The 20033-nt window shown below is 41.9% G+C and overlaps 1 protein-coding gene across 2 annotated transcripts in view; it reads right to left on the reverse strand.

Moving 5' to 3' along the window:
• The window catches only part of PARM1 (prostate androgen-regulated mucin-like protein 1), a 133079-nt gene that overhangs the window by 2559 nt on the left and 110487 nt on the right, over positions 1-20033 (reverse strand). The window contains exon 4 of one of the 2 annotated variants that reach the window (XM_017514817.2): positions 17696-19952. The exons of the other annotated variant lie outside the window; for it this stretch is intronic. Within the exon in view, the coding sequence (XP_017370306.1) occupies positions 19868-19952 (85 nt within the window). The 3' untranslated portion in view covers positions 17696-19867. Of the gene's footprint in view, positions 1-17695; positions 19953-20033 lie in introns of those variants that run through there. 2 annotated transcript variants of the gene reach the window in all.

The following is a 20033-nucleotide window of genomic DNA, read 5'->3' on the forward strand; positions in this document are numbered from 1 at the left end:
GGGACACCATCCTCTAGGTACACACTCCAAATCCGTATACCTATCATTATACGTGTTTTCAAAATGTAAAATATATAGATCTGGAAAACATGAGGTGAAAGTAGCAGTGACCCTACTTACAGTCAGCCCTAGTGGCTCCTTAGGGAAACTGTGTGCTTTCTTTCTCTGCAACTCTGGGTTCTGACATTTTAGTGGCCTTGGTTTTTAGAGGGTAAATCATTTCACCAAGGAACACAAAAAGATTTTTAAGGTAAGAACTGCTGCTCAGTTACTTCAAAGAGCTCGTCCCAGGAGACCAGTAGGCAAAGAAAGTAATTGCCATACTTGCAGCAATAATTGACCCTGACCATCAGCTGCTGTTGAACAAAACAGCAGCAGAGAATGGTATACTTGGCACCCAGGCGATCCACTTGGTTTGCTCTTGGCAACCCTTTTCCCAGTTTTGATGGTAAATGAACAAATATAGCAATCATGGCCTGAGAAGGTCATCGTGACCAGTGAGTTGCCAATGGCCACCCTAGGAGTCTGTCACTTCAGCAGCCTAGCTACCTAGATCAGCAGAGATGCTAGCTAAGAGCCAAGAGACTCTAGAACTGGTGGTGGAGGACAAGGAAGATGACTGTCTGTTACTGCCTTGGAATCAGCTGCAATGACAGGAATGGTAGTTTCTCTCATTAACTTCCTCTTATGAGTCCCCAAGAATACTGGAATTTTCCCAGAATGTATTACATGAAATAAGTGGACCTAAATGGTGCGAAAATTTGTCTGCAGTGGAGGTCATGATGTGCCACCCAAAGCTCCCCTTCTAGGTCTGTTTGTTAATACCCGCAGCTGGCGGGGGTATTGGTGGCAGATAGTCTCAGTTTAACTTCCTTTCTGGTACTTGCCATGGAGTGGAGAGAGCTGGCTTGCCTGAATTTATGTCCCTAGCGGGGTGAGGAGACAGGTGAAACTGTGATACTCACCAACCTGAGACAAAGCTGAAGGGGCACCTGAGACCCAGAGCTCCTCACAGGATTGGCTGAGACCTTTGCTGCAACCGTACTCTGCAGTTCCAACTTGCCCTCTGCCAGGCCTGCTTCTTTCTGTCCCTTTCAGGTGCTGATCCGAAATTCACTTTCCAACAGGCCTCCTGCATACAAATCTCCACTTTGGAGAATGATCCTTAGGTTTCTGATCTGTGAGAGGTTTTTGCCAATTCCACTGGAAACAAATGAAGTAATCACTTTATGAAAGCATGTCTGGCATTGGATACCTTGATTTTCAAAGTTGGAAATTTATTTTGTGTTGTCTAGCTTTACTATGCAGAAATGGTATATCAGTTTTATTTAGAATTTTAAAAATTACTACCAAGGTTGAAAATATTCTTACATATTCATTTATTAGTTACATTTTTTTCTTCCACAAAATGTCTGTAGGCATGAATATTTCTGGACCTGGCCTTTTAACATCATCCAGACCAACGACTGTTTCTTTCCTACCTTTCCTACTTCTTTTACATGGTGCACAGCAGGTTTTGAAGCATGCTGATCTTGTTTACTCTCAGGGTTTAAGACACTATTCCACTCTTCAATCTCCCAAATTCCTAGAAGGGCCTATTAATGAAACTGGGTAGAATACTGGGTTGAAAACATGCTAAATGTAAATAGGTTTTTTATTAAAGAGCAATAAACGTACTTCATTACTCTTCTTGCTTGTTTAAGCTTTTCAGGCTTGTGACTTCAACTTTTCCAAAGCTGGGATATTTACTCTGGATGTAGAACTACATATTTCAGGACTAAATGTGCAGACAAAACACTCAGTATTTATGATCCTGTATTGGGACCCTTTTCACACTGACAAAAAACTTCATCTTTCATCTGACTTCTTAGAAAAGATTACACAGGCTTAAGGATGTTTGGAAGTCTTTTCAAAAGTCGGAAACACTTTTATATCACTCCAAACTACTACTGACATTTAAAAACTTGATTATGCAAAGAACTTCATCTCTAGGACATGGAATTACCAACTGCCAAAAATAACTCAATTGAGACCTAGAATCTTTTCCTAGCTCTGAGAGAAGTGATGTTAGTAGGATTAGTTAACAGGCCAGAATACCCATTTTGAGCAAAGACATCGTATGTGATTAACGGTATATTTGGAAACATGCACCACCTGACTTAGGATGGTTTAACTTGAGAACTTTAATCTTTATAGGATTATCATAAGTAGGGCTTTAATCAAAACGAACAAATTTTTTATTTATGATTGCTTTACAGCTGAAACTGACGTGCTCTCAGAATAAAGTCAATAAAAGTAAATAGTGATAAGACAATGTGATGTGCTAATTTGAGAGGTGGAAAAATTGTGATGATATGGATTCATGATTGGCTAAAGAACATGACCTTGAACTAAGCTATAAATTTTGGCAAGGGCAGTAATTATCTCTTTTTAAAACTCTTACAAACAGAGCTTGTGAAAGCATCACAAAAATGTGGTAATGGAGAAAAAGATTGTTTGAACATTCCAAAAGAGAACTGATTGTCAAATTACCATATTTCAGGGCAAGCTGAAAGGGTTGATACAGAGACATAGAAGCCATGTCTGGAGAAGTTAGCTGAAGTCTTTGAAAATGAAAGCTACTGTTCAAGATGGGTATTTAATTTTTGAAAAGGAAGCAGGAGATCTCTGTAAGAGAAGTAACCTGGAAAACTCCTCCCTTAGAATTGACCATTCATCTTCACTAGCTTATCAATGGAAAATTTTGCCCAGGCAATCCAAATGTTGAATATTTCTAGGTCCCTGGAGCAAACAGAATTGCTGGTTCTGACTACTTAGAAACCTACCAGAAAAAGAAGGCCTCTTTAGTCCACTGGACTTACATTTTCAGGAATTAAACAATTAGCCTACATCCTTCCTCATCACAAACATTTTCAAATGTAGATTTATATCATGTGTTTGGTTTTACATACTAAATATGTGTATATCAAAGTGTGTGTACGAAGTGTGGGGGTTTTTCTTTTCATGATTGTTTGGCATTTTAATGAAGCAAAATGGATTTTTAGGAACAAAATTCAAATTTATAAAACTTCAACTTACTTAGCTGTCATCTGGAAACTTTATTATAAATTATTTGTCAATGAGATCTATATTTCTAATTTCAGTTTATCATTCCTTCTGAGGCACAGAGAAAGGAAAAGAAGAAATTAGGGTTAATGAATGTTGAACACTATGCACAAAGAATCTTATTTAGTCCTTATAAATAACACTTCCGGGTAAGACATATCATCTGTATTTTTTTAGGTGAGGAATTAGAGGCTATGGGAGATCGAGTTATATGCCTAAGGTCATTAAAGCTAGTAACTGGCAGAACTGAGACTTAATGGCAGGTTTATGATCACATGCCAATTTGCTAATTATCTATCCAACAAGAAGATAAAGGTATGGCATGAAATTATTAATTTGAAAGTAAACATTGTTAGTTTAGGCTAGGTGTGGTGGTTCATGCCTGTAATCCCAGCAGTTTGGGAGACCCAGGTGGGCGGATCCCCTGAGGTCAGGAGTTTGCCACTGGCCTGACCAACATAGCGAAACCCTGTCTCTACTAAAAATACAAAAAAATTAGCCAGGTGTGGCAGTAGTTGCCTGTAATCCCAGCTACTTGGGCAGCTGAGGCAGGAGAATCACTTTAACTTGTGAGGCGGAGGTTGCAGTGAGTTGAGCTTGTGTCACTGCACTCCAGCCTGGGTGACAGAGCAAGACTCTGTCTCAAAACAAATAAACAAACAAACTAACACATTGTTTTACTTTGTTTTATCCTACAATATGCCTAGCTCAGGGCTGGGTACATAGTAGATGACTGATGGGAAGGTGAGGAGATAGATAAAGAATGGACTTGTGGGTAGAGAGATCCAAGATGGCTGATCACTAGCAGCTCGGGATTGTAGCTCCCAGTGAAAGCGCAGAGAACGAGAGGATGCCACACTTTCAGATGAATTTTTGTTGCTCAAGCACCAGGGCACCAGGAGATTCCCAGCAGAGGAGCCCCACGGGCTGCCAGCACGACTCTTGTGGCCGGCGAGGCAGTTTTGCCGCTGCCTTGGTGCGGCGGTTCTTGGTGCAGAGTCAGAAAAGCACCATCAATCTTAACGCCGCTGTTTTGGCCAGTGCAGTGGGTTGCTCAGATTTTAGCGCCGAGAATCAACAAGTTGGACGTCCAATCAGAAACCCAACTATAAAGACGGTAATTATAAAGACCACAGTTGATAAATCTATAACGAAGGGAAGAAACCAGCCTAAAAAGGCTGAGAATACCCAAAATCAGAATGCCTCTCCCTCTACAGGGGATCACAGTTCCTCATCAGCAACAGAACAAGGCCTGATGGAGAAAGACTGTGTTCCATTAGCAGAAGCAGGCTTTAAAAAGTAGATGATAAGAAACTTCTGGGAATTAAAAGAACTTGTTCTAACCCAATGCAAACAAACTAAGAACTTTGAAAAAAGGTTTGATGAAATGTTAAGAAGAATACACAATTTAGAGAGGAATATAAGTGAATTAATGGAGCTGAAAAACACAACACGAGAACTTCGCGAAGTATGCACAAGTTTTAACAGCTGAATTGATCAAGCAGAAGAAAAGATATCAGAGGTCGAAGACCAACTTAATGAAATAAAATGGGAAGACAAGATTAGAGAAAAAAGGATAAAAAGGAAAGAGCAAAATCTCCAAGAATATGGGACTATTGTGAAAAGACCTAATCTACGTTTGATAGGTGTACCTGAATGTGACGAAGAGAATCAATCCAAGCTGGAAAATATGCTTCAGGATATTATTCAGGAAAACTTTCCCAATCTAGCAAGGCAGGACAATATTCAACTCCAGGTAATACAGAGAACACCACAAAGATATTCCTCAAGAAGACCAACCTCAAGGCACATAATCGCCAGATTCACCAGAGTTGAAATGAAAGAGAAAATACTGAGGGCAGCCAGAGAGAAAGGTCAGGTTACCCATAAAGGGAAGCCTATCAGACTCACAGCAGATCTCTCAGAAGAAACTCTATAAGCCAGAAGAGAGTGGGGGCCAATATTCAACATCCTTAAAGAAAAGAACTTTCAACCCAGAATTTTACATCCAGCCAAACTAAGCTTCATAAGCAAAGGAAAAATAAAATCTTTTGTGAACAAGCAAGCACTCAGAGATTTCATCACCACCAGGCCTGCTTTACAAGAGCTTCTGAAAGAACCACTACAAATAGAAAGGAACAACCTGTATCAGCCTTTATAAAAAATACCAAAAAATAAAGAACATCAACATAATTAAGAACTTACATCAACTAATGGGCAAAACTGCCAGCTAACATTAAATGGCAGTATCAAACTCACATATATTATTATTATTGACTAAATCCCCCAATCCAAAGACACAGACAGGCAAAAAAAGCCAAGACCCATTGGTATGCTACATCCAGACCCATCTCACATGCAAGGATACACAAAGACTCAAAACAAAGGGATGGAGAAAGATTTACCAACCAAATGGAGAGCAAAAATAAATAAATAAATAGAAAGCAGGAGTTGCAATTTTTGCTGATAAAATAGACTTTAAAGCAACAAAGATCAAAAGAAGCAAAGAAGGATATTACATAATGATAAAAGGATCAATGTAACAGGAAGAGCTAAAGATCCTAAATATATACCCACCCAATACAGGAATACCAAGATATATAAGACTTATAAAGAGACTTAGACTCCCACACAATAATAGTGGGAGACTTCAACATCAATATTAGACAGATCAATGAGACAGAAAGTTAACAACGATATCCAGGACTTGAACTCAGATCCGGAACAAGTAGACTTAATTAACATTTATAGAACTCTCCACTTTAAATACACAAAATATACACTCTTATCAGTACCACATCACATCTATTTACAGGTTTAAATGAAATATTGGTTGGCTGCTTGTTAGTTATTTTCTTCCCTCATTTTTTTTTCATGTCTCTGTTATTAAACACAATTATAGGCATACCCATTTTTAGACTGCATTCTAGCCTGGGCAATAAAGCAATACCCCTGTTCTCTCTTCCTCTTCCTCTTTCTCTTTCTTCCTCTCCTTCATTCTTTTTCTTTTTTTTTTTTTTTCTTTCTCTTTCTTTCTCTCTTTCTTCTTCTAAAAAAAAAAGAGATGGGGTCTCAGCCTGTTGCCCAGGCCGGAGTGCTTTGGGATCATAACTTGAACTCCTGGGCTCAAGCGATCCTCCCACCTCAGCCTCCTGAGTAGCTTGGATTACAGGAGCAAGTCACTGTGCCTGGCTTTTTCAAAAAAATTTAACTGTAGATATTTTTTGCTTGTTTGATTGTTAGGCCCCCTGACCCATCTTCACCTTAGTTACAGTGACTTTTTCTAGATTCCTTACCCCAAAAGACTCCATGTTTAATTGTCATAAGCTGGTACCCCACTTCTCTGGGGCTGTGACTTATTTATGGCCTACCACTTACATTCTTTTTACTTTTTTTTCTTTCCTTTTTTGTTTGAGATGGAGTCTCCCTCAAAAAAAAAAAAAAAAAAAAAGAAAAGAATGGACTTGGGAACTGTAGCACTCAGGCTCCAGAGTCAAATCTGTGGGCAAAAATCCTTGATTCACCACTAACCAAACAGGTTACCTTGGGTGAGTAACTTTTACTTCCTGGTTGTGCCTCAGTCTCCTCACCTGGTAATGTCGTGGGATCCTTGGGTATTGTTTTGCCAGCTGGAAACCTCTGTGGCTGGTGACACCTTCTGCTGAGTATTGCTCATGCCTGCTGGGCTTGTTCCACCCACACTGCCTACTAGGCTGTGCTTGGCTCATGCTACTGGCCCAGATCCCATACCTGCCAAAGGCAAGCCAGGCATGGAGCTGCAAAGAGTGTGTGGATGAGTGAGTGCAGGATCTGGTCACTGTGCACAGCCAGGCATGCTGACTGTTGCGGCAGGGCAGGCAGCTCCAGGTGCCAGCACAGGTGCCAGCCCCGTGCAAGGCTGCAGCTGGACTAGATGAACTGCATGCAACTTCTTCTGTGGACATCTGTCTCTGGACAAGGGGAATGTGGTGGTGCCCAGAAGCTAGGAGATGCCAGGAATTGCAGGGCCCCAAAGAAGGTGTCACAGTCCTGGCTCAGGGAGCCCCTAGGCCTAGGATCCCTGCAGGGCCCTAGCTCTTCTCTCCTTCTTGTTGCCCGCAGTGTGGGGAGGTGGCAGGATATTTCAGCCCTGTTTGTGTTATGGCTCTTTCAGCTTTGCCATTTGGCTGGTCCTGAGTTCTTGTCCTGCATCCAGGAAGAAAGAGGTATGTAGACTACTGGAGGATGAGCAAGATAGACAGGAACTTCATTGAGAGGCAGAACAGCTCTCAGGAGACCCACAGTGAGTAACTCCTTTCCACAGACTGGTGGTCCCATAGAGTGTCCAGCTCTCAGTAGAGAGGAGACCTGCAGTGGGTAGCTCCTTTCCATAGGCAGGTGGTCCCAATATCTGTTGGACACTGGCTGAATCCAGGGTTTTTATGGGCTCAGAAGGAAGGAAGTGCATGCTGATTCGTTCATGGATGGCCATGGGTGGGCCTGGAGAAAGTATCATAAATTCTCACTCCTGGCCAGGGACTTCACCTGGAAGTGGCAGCTGGACCCCAGGCTTCAGACCATCCCTGGCTTGAAGGTAGTATTTCACCGGGACCCACCCCTTTCAGCCTAGGAAGCTGTCTGTCTCCTGCCATCAACATGCCATCCATGGTGCCCAAGCTGTTCCTGCTGAAGGGTGTAGGCCTGCCCCAAGCAGCCCCTCAGCCTCCCTCCGATGCTGGTTGGCGCCCAAAGTCCAGAGGGGGCCAAGGTGGCAGGGGGCTGCTGTGTCAGTGCTGCTCTGAGCACGTGCACATCCAGCCAGGTTGCAACAGTGCCTGGGATTGGCCATAACTTTGCTCCCACCTGGAATGGGCATCAGGAGTGGGAGAAGGCACTTTCAAGCCTGTGGGGAGGGGGAACTTCCTGGACCCTGGAAAGCACAGTGATGATGCCTGAGTCTGGAACTGTGGCTGGGTGTCTGGGAAATGCGGGGCTCCTGTCCCACCAAGTAGATAAGGATTGGGGCTCCCCCCTGTTCCCAGCCCTGCCAGCTCCGCAGAGCGCAGCCCCAGTCATGTTTCCCCCACTGCAGCTAGCACCTACAGCAGCTGCTCCAGACAGGCTACTGCCGCCTTCAGTAAAATGGGGATAAAATACCTATCTTTTAGGGTGGTTGTGAGGATTGAGTTGATCCTGGTAGAACAGGATGGCACATAATAAGTGCTCAGTGAATGTTAGCTTTTTTCATTATGATTAATCGGATTCTATTACACTGTGGCTGTGTTTAACTTGAATAAGCCTCAGTTTCCTCATCTGTAAAATGAGGAAAATAATTTACCTTACATGGCTATTTTATTTGGCAATAATATGCTTTTATTATTGCCAAATAAAATATTTTATTATGTTATGGATCTAATGAAGTAACATTTGTAAATTTGCTCTGTGCCAGGTACTATTCTAAGCATGCTGTAGGCATTGATTCATTTAACTTTCAAAACAGTCTAATAAGACATGCCATTCTGATTCCCATTTTACAGATGAAGAAACTGAGGAAACAAGAGGTTAAACAATGTTTTCAGGGTCACACAACTGGTAACTAGCTCAGCTGAGATTCAAACTCAGACACAGTAGCTCCACAATAGTCTAGGTTTATGATTACTGCTCTGTGCTATGGATCTAATGAAATAACATGTGTAAAGAACCTGTCCAGTTCCTGACATATGGAAGAAGCTTAATAGATGTCAGCTGTTTGCCTATCTTTTCAATAAATACCATTTAAAATTCTCATGGAATGCAAAATGATATAAATTTTTCAGCTGGCCTACATGGTTTACTAAAATGTCCAATTTTATGTAATTGTGGCATCCCTATACTCTTGGAGGGCACACAGAAATGTATGAACACACCTTTCTCTGATTAGGCCCACCTTGGATCATCTTTCCTGTTGACACTTAGAAGGTCCAGCTAGCAAGACATTGACATGCACTCATGTGTGTACAGTGATATCCTACAGAGCAGCTGTCAATGATGACAGTTTGGAACAGAACAGCTGGAGGGCAGAACTGTGTTTCTAATGATTGAGAACAAGTCATGGAGATAAGGCAGCCAAAGAGCTCATGTCTGACAGTGGCACGCAGCTCCCCACACCACTGTTCTGGGGTCCTTGATGGGGATACTGTAAGAATTGTAGGTGGTTCAATTCTATGCCATGCAGAACTGTCCTGAGCAAATCAACCTGGACTATTTCATTCACTGTAGCATTTGCAGCATCCTTGACTCCCAGATACTAAATGCCAGTAACGACACTAAAAAACACAATTAAGAGATGCTGCCACACTTCATTGCCCTGGGGGAAGATGTGGTGTTATCACCCCTGCTGAGAACTGCATCCTGTGCGGCCTTTTGGGTTACCTTTTGGGTTTACCTAGGCATATGAGTAGAAGGTTGTGTCTTATGTATTATCTCCCTTCTCAAAACTGGGGGCAGTATCCTGGCGTTCGCACCACCTGGGAGGTTATTACAAATGCCAATCTCAGACTCCACCTCAGAACTATGAGTCAGAATCTGCATTTTAACAAGGTCTCCGGTAATCTGCATGTGCATTAAAGTTTGAGAAGCATTTCCATACTGGGTAGAACATGGATTTTGGAGTAAGAAGGCCCAGGGTTAAAATTGAGACTCTGACTCTTACTGGCTGTGTAACCATGGGAATGTCACTTAACCTTTCAAGCCTCAGTTTCCTGCTCTGCACAAAGATCTTAATTCTTCATGTGTAGGCATATACAGGCATTCAACAAATGTCATTTCTCTTCTCTTCAGCCTTCCTTCAGAGAACGTAGTCAAGAAAACCACTTTAGCTCTTTGGATATCATTCGGGAATTATTACCATAAGGTAGTGTACCAAGATGAAGAAAGATGACTACTCTCTCTCTTTTCCCACAGTTAAAGACATGCTATATATCAACTTCCAGTTGTGGCATTTCTGGGCATGAGAAACACTGGAAGAGGGGCTGATCTAGGTGTGGCTGGGGTTGGAAAAGTCCAGTACCCCTGGTTCAAACAGGTCAGTTAGGAGGAACAAATCAAATTTCCCATATGAAATCTGGGACTGATGACAAAGGATAGATGTGCAAAGGGAGAGCTCGGAGAACCAGTTCGGGCTGAGGAAGTCAGTTAGGCAGACAGCGGGGCATAAGCAGCAGAGAGACATCTGGAAATAAGGAAGAGAGGAATACACTTATCAGGAAACTCTCAGATCCTTTGACCTTATCCTCTTCTTGCTCCTGGTGTACTCTGCACATTGCTCTACCAAGGTGCCCATTATACTCTACAGAATTATAGACTGTACTGTTTCATTACAGATTGAAAGCATTTTGAGAATGAGTTTTTGAGAGGTCATGTCTTGTTTTATTGTTTCACCTAGATATTGTATGCAGTGTCTAAGAAAGTGTCTAGAATGTATAAAAGAATATTGTTTGTTAAATGAGTGAATGAATGTTTTGCTTCCAATGCTGTAATTTCCATCACAGGCCATTTCTTAGGGAAATTCATGGGGCTTTTAGGAGAGCAAGCATCGAGACTCTCTGTGAGCAAATGCATCCTTGTTTTTGCCTGTAATCAGGTAGCAGCCTGGATTTCCCACCATTCTTTGTCTTCTTGCATCTAGTGTCTCAAGCCTATGCTTCTCTATAGTGGAAGCAAGGGAAAAAGGATATAGAGTTGTCAGAATTTTCAGTCTACCAGTTTTTCTTTGCTCATGGTTTTGGCTATGGTTACATTGAGAGTCTGTTACTTTTCAAGGAGCAGCTGCTTAAGTTTCTAGGAGATCAAGGAGGCTAGGAAAGAATGATTGTGCCTTTCTTTACTGAAAAACCACCTGCCAGCCCCCTGGGATTGCTCAGATGGTCAGTGCCCCAAATTCTTGCTCAGGGATTTACCTGAACTCTGATAGATGAAGCATTGAAACTGGCCTATAGGAGATAAACATGAAATCCAACCTCTTCACCCTTTGGATGAGAAGACAGCAGACAGGTTACACTGGAAACACTTAGAAGGGGACGGGTAAAGGCCTCAGGTTGTGTTCCCTTGAGTAGGGCTGCTTGATGAACTTGGTTTCTTTCCAGAAATGGATGTTCAGAAGAGGGATGGGACAACCCCTCAGATAGTCTCTGAGCTTCAGGACATGAGATTAATTGTCATTGAAGATTACTCAGCCTATAAAAGTTAAGTGTATTTCATTTCGTTGCTTATCAGCTCCAGAGCTTGTTATCAGTGGCTCAGTAAAAGCATCTGCAGCCTAAAATTTCCTCATGGGAGGGCAATGATAGGGGGATTGGTGAGATAGGGCAAAGTAGTGTGTGTACGAAATGGCTCATGGCACTTCTAAGTTGAAAGTGAATACCTTTAAGAAAACCTTGCGCTTCCTCTCCCCATACTTCCTGGCATGTCTTTTATCAACTTCTGGCTGTCTGAAGGATGCATAGGTCTTTTCAGAAGAGCTCAAGCAGAGATAGGAGAGCTGGGGGGAGTTGGTGGGCAGATGGCAGTGTGGAATGGCCCATGGCTCTTCAGGGAGCAAGCCAAGTGATGACAATGGCTCTGAATGTCTTCCCTATTTTCTCCCTCACGTTTTCTTTACTTCTTTGGTAAAGGTGGGTGAGGTGGGCTGGAAGGATGTGGGAGGAGAGAGAGAGAGAAAAAAAAACACGATGAAAATAGGAAGGGGAGTGTATTTGGAACATTATAATGAAATGTGAGCTGGTCTTTCTTTTCAGTGGTAGAAACATTATTCAGTTTAGTAGCTCCCTTTTAATTTTCTAGTACCTAAGTGCTGGCCACATTTTAATGGCAGATTTGAGTCACCCTGCTACGTAAAAACCAGGACCAAATGAAATGTCAACTGAGGACAAGAGGAACATGCAATGTTTAGTGGAAGACTAAAGTTATAAATACCAATATGGTCTTAGGACTAGGGGTAAAACGGAGTTTTTAGTAACTATGCATATTCTCTTGCTTGCTTTGATATGCATATGTATGTGTATATATAAATTAGCTCTTCTTCTGTCTTTTCTTATCCCCCTCTGTCCAATATAAAGTGAATTAAAGTGGCTAACCCTATAATCTGGTATCAAAGGAAGACTACATCTGAACTAGGAAAGGCATGAATATTGCCAGAGATAAAGCAACATATGGAATGATGTGTCTTTCTTTTTAGGGAGAAGGTGTGTGCATCCTCAGTGTGTAAGGAACAGTTGCATAATGTTATGGATAACATGTTGTTGTTATTGACTTTTTGCCAAGTTCTCATTTGGGTAAGAGAGGTGGCCAGTGATCATTCACATATTTTTAGCTCAGCATTATCACCTTTTCTAAGATCTTTGTAATACAGAGGAGAAGCCAGAAATTACATGTCTCGTAATTCTCTTTCCCTTATGGCTCTGCCTAGAGTTTGTCTATGAGAGGTTCTCAGACAAGATATGGAAGATGGAAAAAAGGCAAAGCCATTCTTCTTCAGAAACAGTTGCCATCAGATGTGTGGGCAGGTGTGACTTTCCAGTGAGCTCTTCAGAACTATTCGCTTTACTGTTGTAGCCTGAGATGGTGGCAGTTTTCCAGAAACCCTAGCATTTTAGCTGTTACCTGCTCATGGTTTCCCTAACCTTTTCTCCTGCTCTCTCCAAGTCTGTATAAGAAACTAAGTTATATGTGAAATCTGCAATTTTGCATTAAAACTTTATCATCTATCCAGAAATACATGGAGCAGTGTTTCTGTTTCTCAAATCGAACCTCTGAATATCCTGGCACAGGGGCTGGCAGTGAGCATTTGTCTCTCACACCACCTGACAGCACTTGGCTTGTGACTGACACAAACTTTTCAACACTCTTCTCAGTGGTGTTTGTTGCAGCAAATTCTGTCCAAATGCCCAAGGAGAAATCGCCAGTAGGAGAACAAGACAGTAGTCTGGACTGCCTCATTACAACTGCTGCGTGGATCTGGTGACAAGGAGAGGGTCAGCCTGGAGTGCCCTGCTGTTGAGCTGGTGGTTACTGGGTGAGTGACCTTGACTGAAAGTGCCAGAGTGTAGATAGAGACAAGTCAGAGTCTGCCAGATCATCACTTCTGAGGACCCCACTGTTTTCAAAAGATCCCAAGCCACTGCCCTGACAAACATGAATATGTAAGGGCTCGCAGAGCTGCCCAGTTGTGGGTACCCTTAAAACAGGCCCTTTGGGCCACGCTAGAAACTATTCTTCAGGGAGAAAGCTGCTTTTGCATTGGGTGCCCAATGTTGGCCTCAGGTTATCTCATATGACTGGGCATGTTGGATGGGCAGCAGCATGTACATGTCAATAATCTCTGGCATGGAGTGAGGATTTGGCTTGGGAGTGGTCCAGAGCATGAACCCTGGAGACCCACGGTCCCATTTTAATTCTGACCCACCACTGTGTGATCTTGGGCAAGTTTCTTCACCTCTTTGGCCCTTAGTTTTCTATTCTGTATGATGGAGATGTGAATAATATCTACCTCGTAAGGTTGTTAACCCATGTAAAGTTCTTTTTTTTTTTTTTTTTTNTTTTTTTGAGATGGAGTCTCACTCTGTCACCCAGGCTGGACTACCTCAGCCTCATGGGTTCAAGCGATTCTCCTACCTTGGCCTCCTGAGTAGCTGAAGTTAGAGGCATGTGCCACCATGTCTGGCTAATTTTTGTATTTTCACTAGAGACAGGGTTTTATCATGTTGGTCAGGCTGGTCTCGAACTCCTGACCTTGTGATCCTCCCGCCTCAGCCTCCCAGAGTGCTGGGATTACAGGTGTGAGCCACTGCACCCAGTCAAGTTCTTAGAACAGTATCTAGTTCATAGTAAGTGCTATGTGAGAGTAAGCTGTCATTATTATTACTACCATGAGGAAAGACAAGTTGGCCCAATGATGGAATCTCAGGGTAAGATCAGGGAGTGACTCCAAGGGCAGCATCTCTAGTCTAGGCTGCCATGAATTCATATCTGATTCCTGGGAAGAGCAGAGAGGCTGCAAGTTGAAATTCAGAGAGGTTTTCACCAAAATTCTGTGAGACAATGGGGCTTGGTGCTGGTGTCTTGACAGGACAGGAATGAAGGCAGGTCTCCCTCTTGGTAGAGAACACAGTCATTGATGTGGGATTCAGCAGAAAGTCACAGTGTCTAGCAGGGAATATGTGCTTTAAGAGCTGACTGGGCTTGCTCTGGACTGCATGCTAGACACCCTTGAGACTTTCTGAAATAGCTGAGAGGGACATTGCAAGGGGGAAGGTCTCATGTGAGCAGGAGGTATGAGGGTCTTAACACCCAGGTTAGATTTACATTGGACACCAGTCTCTGGGGTGATAAAAGACCAAGGGCCCTGGTGCCAAATGGACATGGTTTCAACCCCACCTCTACCACTTACTAAACTGCAAATACTTGGAGGGCAGGGACCATCCTGTTCATTATGGAGTATATAGAAGGATTCAATATATGGATGAATAAATTTAATATTATGGAACTTCAGTTTTCCTGTCTGTAAAATGGAGGTAATGTAATGACCTCTAAGGAAGATGCAAGGATTATACCAGACAATATACACACACACATCCAAGTTCCCTAAATAATATTAGACTCTTTTTTTGGTAGTAAATATTGAATATCTTGCTTAGGATAAAAAGTCAATGCATTTGTTGACTCAAATTGATTAATGCTGTTTTGGTGCAGTAAATGTAGTTTACATCTGCCAAAGACTAGATCCTTTAAAGGAAGTGATCATGCCTCTTATAGGTTTTTCCCAACATGATCAGTGCTTTTAAGGGTAATTTATAATTCAGCGATTTCTGACAAAAGTTAAAATGTCAGCTATTGGAGAGTGCTATTGAATTTTGGGGGAGTAGAAGATCACAGTTATATTATTTAGATCACTAAATAATTTAAATCGCTTATAGTCTGACCTAGAAAAGGTATACTATAGGAAAAATTTGACTTGTACACAAAAAATCATAATAGGTAAACACTGTACATCCTTATTAAGCCTTTTCTTTCTATGCCCCCTTAAGGTAACTTTCTGACCAATCTTGTTCAGGCAAGCTTGGAATAGGGTTTTTAGCTGCTTTTGTGCCCACGAAATGGTCCTCAAGAAATGACCAAATAATAGAAAGGGCGTGTTTCATGCTTGGTCCTCCTTTCCTATCTTGACTCTTTCCAGTCAATTCTCCATGCTATGCCACTGGAAGCTGAGTAACTAAACTTATTAAATCTGACCAAGTAACTAAACCTATTAAGCCTGACATCAAGTTTATACCCATAATCTAATCAACAACTTCTGGTTTGCAGGTGATCCATTCCTCTCCTGTGGAACAAAATGAATGGGTTTTGCTGTTGCTCTTTTCTTTGGAATCAGAATGATCTCTAGTTAGCTTGTGGGGGTTGAAATTATATTTTGAATGACTGAAATTGCCTGCTATTTAATTGTCAGATAAAGATGAGGATGCTGAATTTAATTTTTTGAAGGGGAGTGAAGCAAGTGCCAAATGTATTGCTAATGTCAATATGCCTTAATATGACTTGATTATGTATTGCTATCAACTCATTGAATCAAAGTGCTTGTTTTTACATCTATTTTATAAGGCCCAGAGTATGTCTGATAGTAAAATCACTGCTTGAAGAGTTTCTTCAATTCTGACATTCTTCAATACTGTTTCAAGGTCAGAGAGACCTTTCTGCTAAGCAGAAAAATATTTACTGGTGTAGTATACATTTTCTTAAAGAACAAGTCAGAACTGCTTACTAGGAGCTGTGTTGAGCATATCAATCAAGTGGTTTGAATAACAAAATATAACAAAATGTGAATCACACACATCCAGATGGAAGCTTTTATCAACTTTAATTGATATAATTATAATTGGTATGCAATATGTCTTTCAACCAATGTGAATACAATGACATCAAATATCAAAGAAGTTTTCCATTTTTCCATCTTTAAATGATACCAGCTAACTCGCCCCAAGAGAGAAATCTGGCGTTGATCTCTTGGTTAGCATTATTACAATGTCAACTAGCACTTTTAAAATCAAAGTTGAAATGGTACATTCATTTGCCAAAAAAAAAAAAAAAAAAAAAAAGTTAAAGGCCAAGAAGGTGAATCAACGTGCAAATTAGCATCTGGCCCGACTGCAAAATTCATTTCCTGGATGCAAGAGATTGAACCATGCATACTTGCAAGCAAGATGAAGGGCAAACAGATGACATCAAATCAAAATCAACCCCACAAAGAATCCAGAAGACCTCTGATGGGAAAGGCTGGAGGTCTACTACTATTCATGCTCAGATATCTATCCTGTTTTCCCTAATCTCCTGATTCTGATTCCAGAGTCTTTGAGACCTGTGTCCTAGGCCAACATTTCATCTAGAAATGGAAACCATCTCTGTGACCCCAGGCATGGTCAACCCTGCAGTGATTCAGCTGCATGAAGAGCTTAGCGGTCTGACATGGCTATAACACAACTGTCATTTGACAGAATAAGTAAAAACAACACAGAAGTATTATAGCAAACAAGAAACTGAGATCACTTATATATCTATGTAATAATAAACTGTCTATAAGTATTTTTCTTCAGAAACTGAAAATACCATAGACATGATTTTATTAATCCTCACGTCTGTGAGGTAGTTTGGGGTGAGGTCAATATGAAAGTATCACCCCCATTTTAGAAATGAAGACACAGACGTGCAGGGAGGGCAGGAGATTTCACTGGGGCCACAGGAAAAGAAAATAAAGTTGAATCCTGCTTTTCCATCATCTGCTGTTGATAGTCAAGAAGAGGCGGCTTGCCTCCCTCCTGCTCTGACATTCTCTCTGAAATGTTATGACTAGACCTATCCATGAGTGGGACGTGATTGTTTAGACCTGGATCCATTTCTCTTAGGTAGACCTGAACAGATGCTCTCCCTGAGGTCAAGGATGTCAATTATCGGCATATATTTCAGGTGTGTCTGTGTGTGTGTGTGTGTGTGTGTGTGTGTGTGTGTGTGTGTGTGTGTGGTTTTCAGTAACATTTGTAGAATATAGTTGCCAAAATCCTTTGGCCAATTCAAAAGCAGAAAAGATATATTTGGCAAAATAAGGTTCAACCCTTAAATATTTTATACTCGCATAACATAAGGAGTGTTAGAGTCGTTATGGGGAGCTGTCACCTTGCTGACTACATCTGGTCTAGGCCCACATCCCTCTCTTTGCCATGCACATTTTGAAGCTAATAACAGCAACAGACCCATTATGTGCCCTTGCACAACAGCAGCCTTCAGTGTAAAAAAAAAAAAAATGCCTGCTTAAGTCCATGGTTTATAGAAGGCCATGGTTCCTGGGAAGAGGCTGGTCCCTTACCCCAGTGTTTATGGCAGAGGCAGCATTCAGAACTGCACTTCTCCAAAGGTGTTTCACAAACATTGTGTCAAAACATTTTTGGCCGATGGAGAAAAAACATATGGAATATCCTGTTTTTATCTGCTTGTCCTTTGCCAAACTGAAAGCCCTATGAAGGGTGTGGGGAAAGAGAGACAGTTACTCAAGCCAAGCATGGCCAGAAGGGGCACCCTTGGTCATTTGCTGCCCTCCCTTTTTTTTTTTTTAATCTTAGAAGGTCCACTTTTTTGGTTGGTGGTGTTTTATTCAATATTCAGAGATATCACAATTTCAGTAAGCCCCTTCCTCATTACCCACTCTGGTTGTAAAATATCTCTGGGGCTTGCTCATTCTCCGTCCGCACTTAAAGAATTTAGGAATAATTTTTTTCAGAATTACTCCAGTGTGTGGGTTGGCAGTTTGTAAAAAGTGACACTGCCCCTACTATCTCTGAGACCAGAGGGGTTTAGAAAAGCAAGGGTGGTTTGCATGTAGGTGCTTTGCCGGGCCACAGCCAGAGACAGGACAAGCTGGAGTCAAGTTCCTGTAAGCCAAACAGTCATGGCAGCAAGGTTCAACTTTACAAACAAAAGTCCATTTTCAAGTTCTTTATGACACTGTAGGACAATATAACACATTTTGAAATCAGACCCCATGTTCGTTTTCTACTACATGACATCAGGACATAAGATGCTGCTTGCTAATATCAGCTGTTACAGGAAGACAAGAGTTGTAGGCATGAAATAAAGCTCCGTAGGAAGCACACAGAAATAAAAAGGTCACCATGCATACCAAGAACCCTTCAGCCAATAAACTAAACACTTTGGAGATAAAAACTTAACATATTATTTCATTTTATTAAAAATAAAACTTATCCCTAATCTGTGAGTGTCTTGTTCTGTCATAGTGGGCATTGTGATAAATCAGGGCTTCTCAATCTCAGCACTATTGATATTTTGGGGTGGGGAATTCTTTGCTGTTGCAGGTTGTGCTGTGCATGGTAGAACATTTGGCAGCATTCCTGGCCTCTAGTAGCTCCCCCAAGTCATGACAACAAAAAATGTCACCAGACATTTTTGAATGCCCCTAGGGTGGAGGCAGGGGGCAAAATCACCTCCTGGTTGAGAATGATTGCAATAAGTGGATGCCTATGAAGAGGAACAAATCTTTCTCAAAATTTGTTGTGCAGGATTTTAAGCCTATATACCCGGGGGTGCTCATTTATTAAAGGGAAGAATTAGTAAGGTAAGTGTCTGGGAAGAATAAACAAATTAATTATAGTCTGTTTCCTATGAAAATGCCTCATTGAGTAATTGAAGATAGACTAGTGCCTCTTTTTTGTTTTGTTTTTAAACAGGTTTACAGCTTTTATCCAACAGACAGTAAAGCAGTGGACCAGTTGCTGTGTGGGTATAAAGCCAAGAGTCTCTGGCCTCCTCCAAGCTGTGGATGCCTCTGGCCATTATCGATAGCTGATTCCCACTTGCCCTAATGAGGTACTCAGTGCAGGTTAGCCTCCTTTCCCCCTACCACTTCTTTTCCACTTCCCCACACTGTACATGCCTCTTGCTTTCTTTATATAACTCAGCTCATCTCAAAGCCCTTTTCTTTGGGAATGCAACTCTGCTGATCGCTTGTGGGCTGGGATCCCAGCTGCCTTTTGAACAGAGCCGACATCCTTTACAGAGACAGGTGGCCTGGAGGGGAGAGCAGGTAGGGGCACACTGAGATCCCATGGCAACCTGCTATTCTGCCCCTCAACCTGCTGGCCTCCTCCAGGGCACTTCCCATTTTCATCTTTCATTAATTAGGCAGCTAAGAAGCTGCTTTCCAGCTTGTAGAGCCAATCAGGCAGCATCCTGTCAGAAACAACCAGATAAACAGAGATTAAAAAGGAATCTGAGAAAACCCTGCTCTCTCCCACGCAGGGTGAAATCCTCATAAAGCTCATTTCCTTTCCCCTCATTGATATTTAATGTAATTTCCTAAAGAGAAGTTTAAGAAATAACACAAACAAAATGTTCCCCTGAAAGTAATCCCTGACAAAACAATCCAAATCCTCTTCTTCGGTCCTTCTCAAAGTGGGTCCTGAAGTGAGAGAAGAAGCCTCCACCAAGGTGGTCTGGCCTGGCTGGTGCAAGGCCAGCCCATTTCAGCTGCAAATCAGCCTCCACTCACCTTTAAATAATGGTTCTTTTTGTACCAGAAAGGGGAAGTTGTAGCAGCCAGAGGAGAGGGAGGAAAACAAAAACAACCATACCAACAAAACAGGGCTTAAGATTGTCGTTCAATGCGCATCAGGTACTTATTAATTCTACTGGATAAGCGCTTATAAATAAAGAACAGTCAATCCTCATCCCGGGCCATATTCCGTTGTTAGGAGTCATCGTACAGGGGGTTGTTGTAGTTTCCCCAGGACCCGTAGTCGTGGTCATCCAAAAGCCTTCCATAGGAGGAATGCCTGGTGGAGAAACAGAAGAGGGCTGTGATTACCTGGAAAAGTTGCCCATCTGTGGACAGCCTAATGCCCTGTGTGGAACTG

The sequence above is a fragment of the Cebus imitator genome, unplaced genomic scaffold (assembly GCF_001604975.1).
Source record: "Cebus imitator isolate Cc_AM_T3 unplaced genomic scaffold, Cebus_imitator-1.0 Scaffold537, whole genome shotgun sequence".
NCBI lineage: Eukaryota > Metazoa > Chordata > Mammalia > Primates > Cebidae > Cebus > Cebus imitator.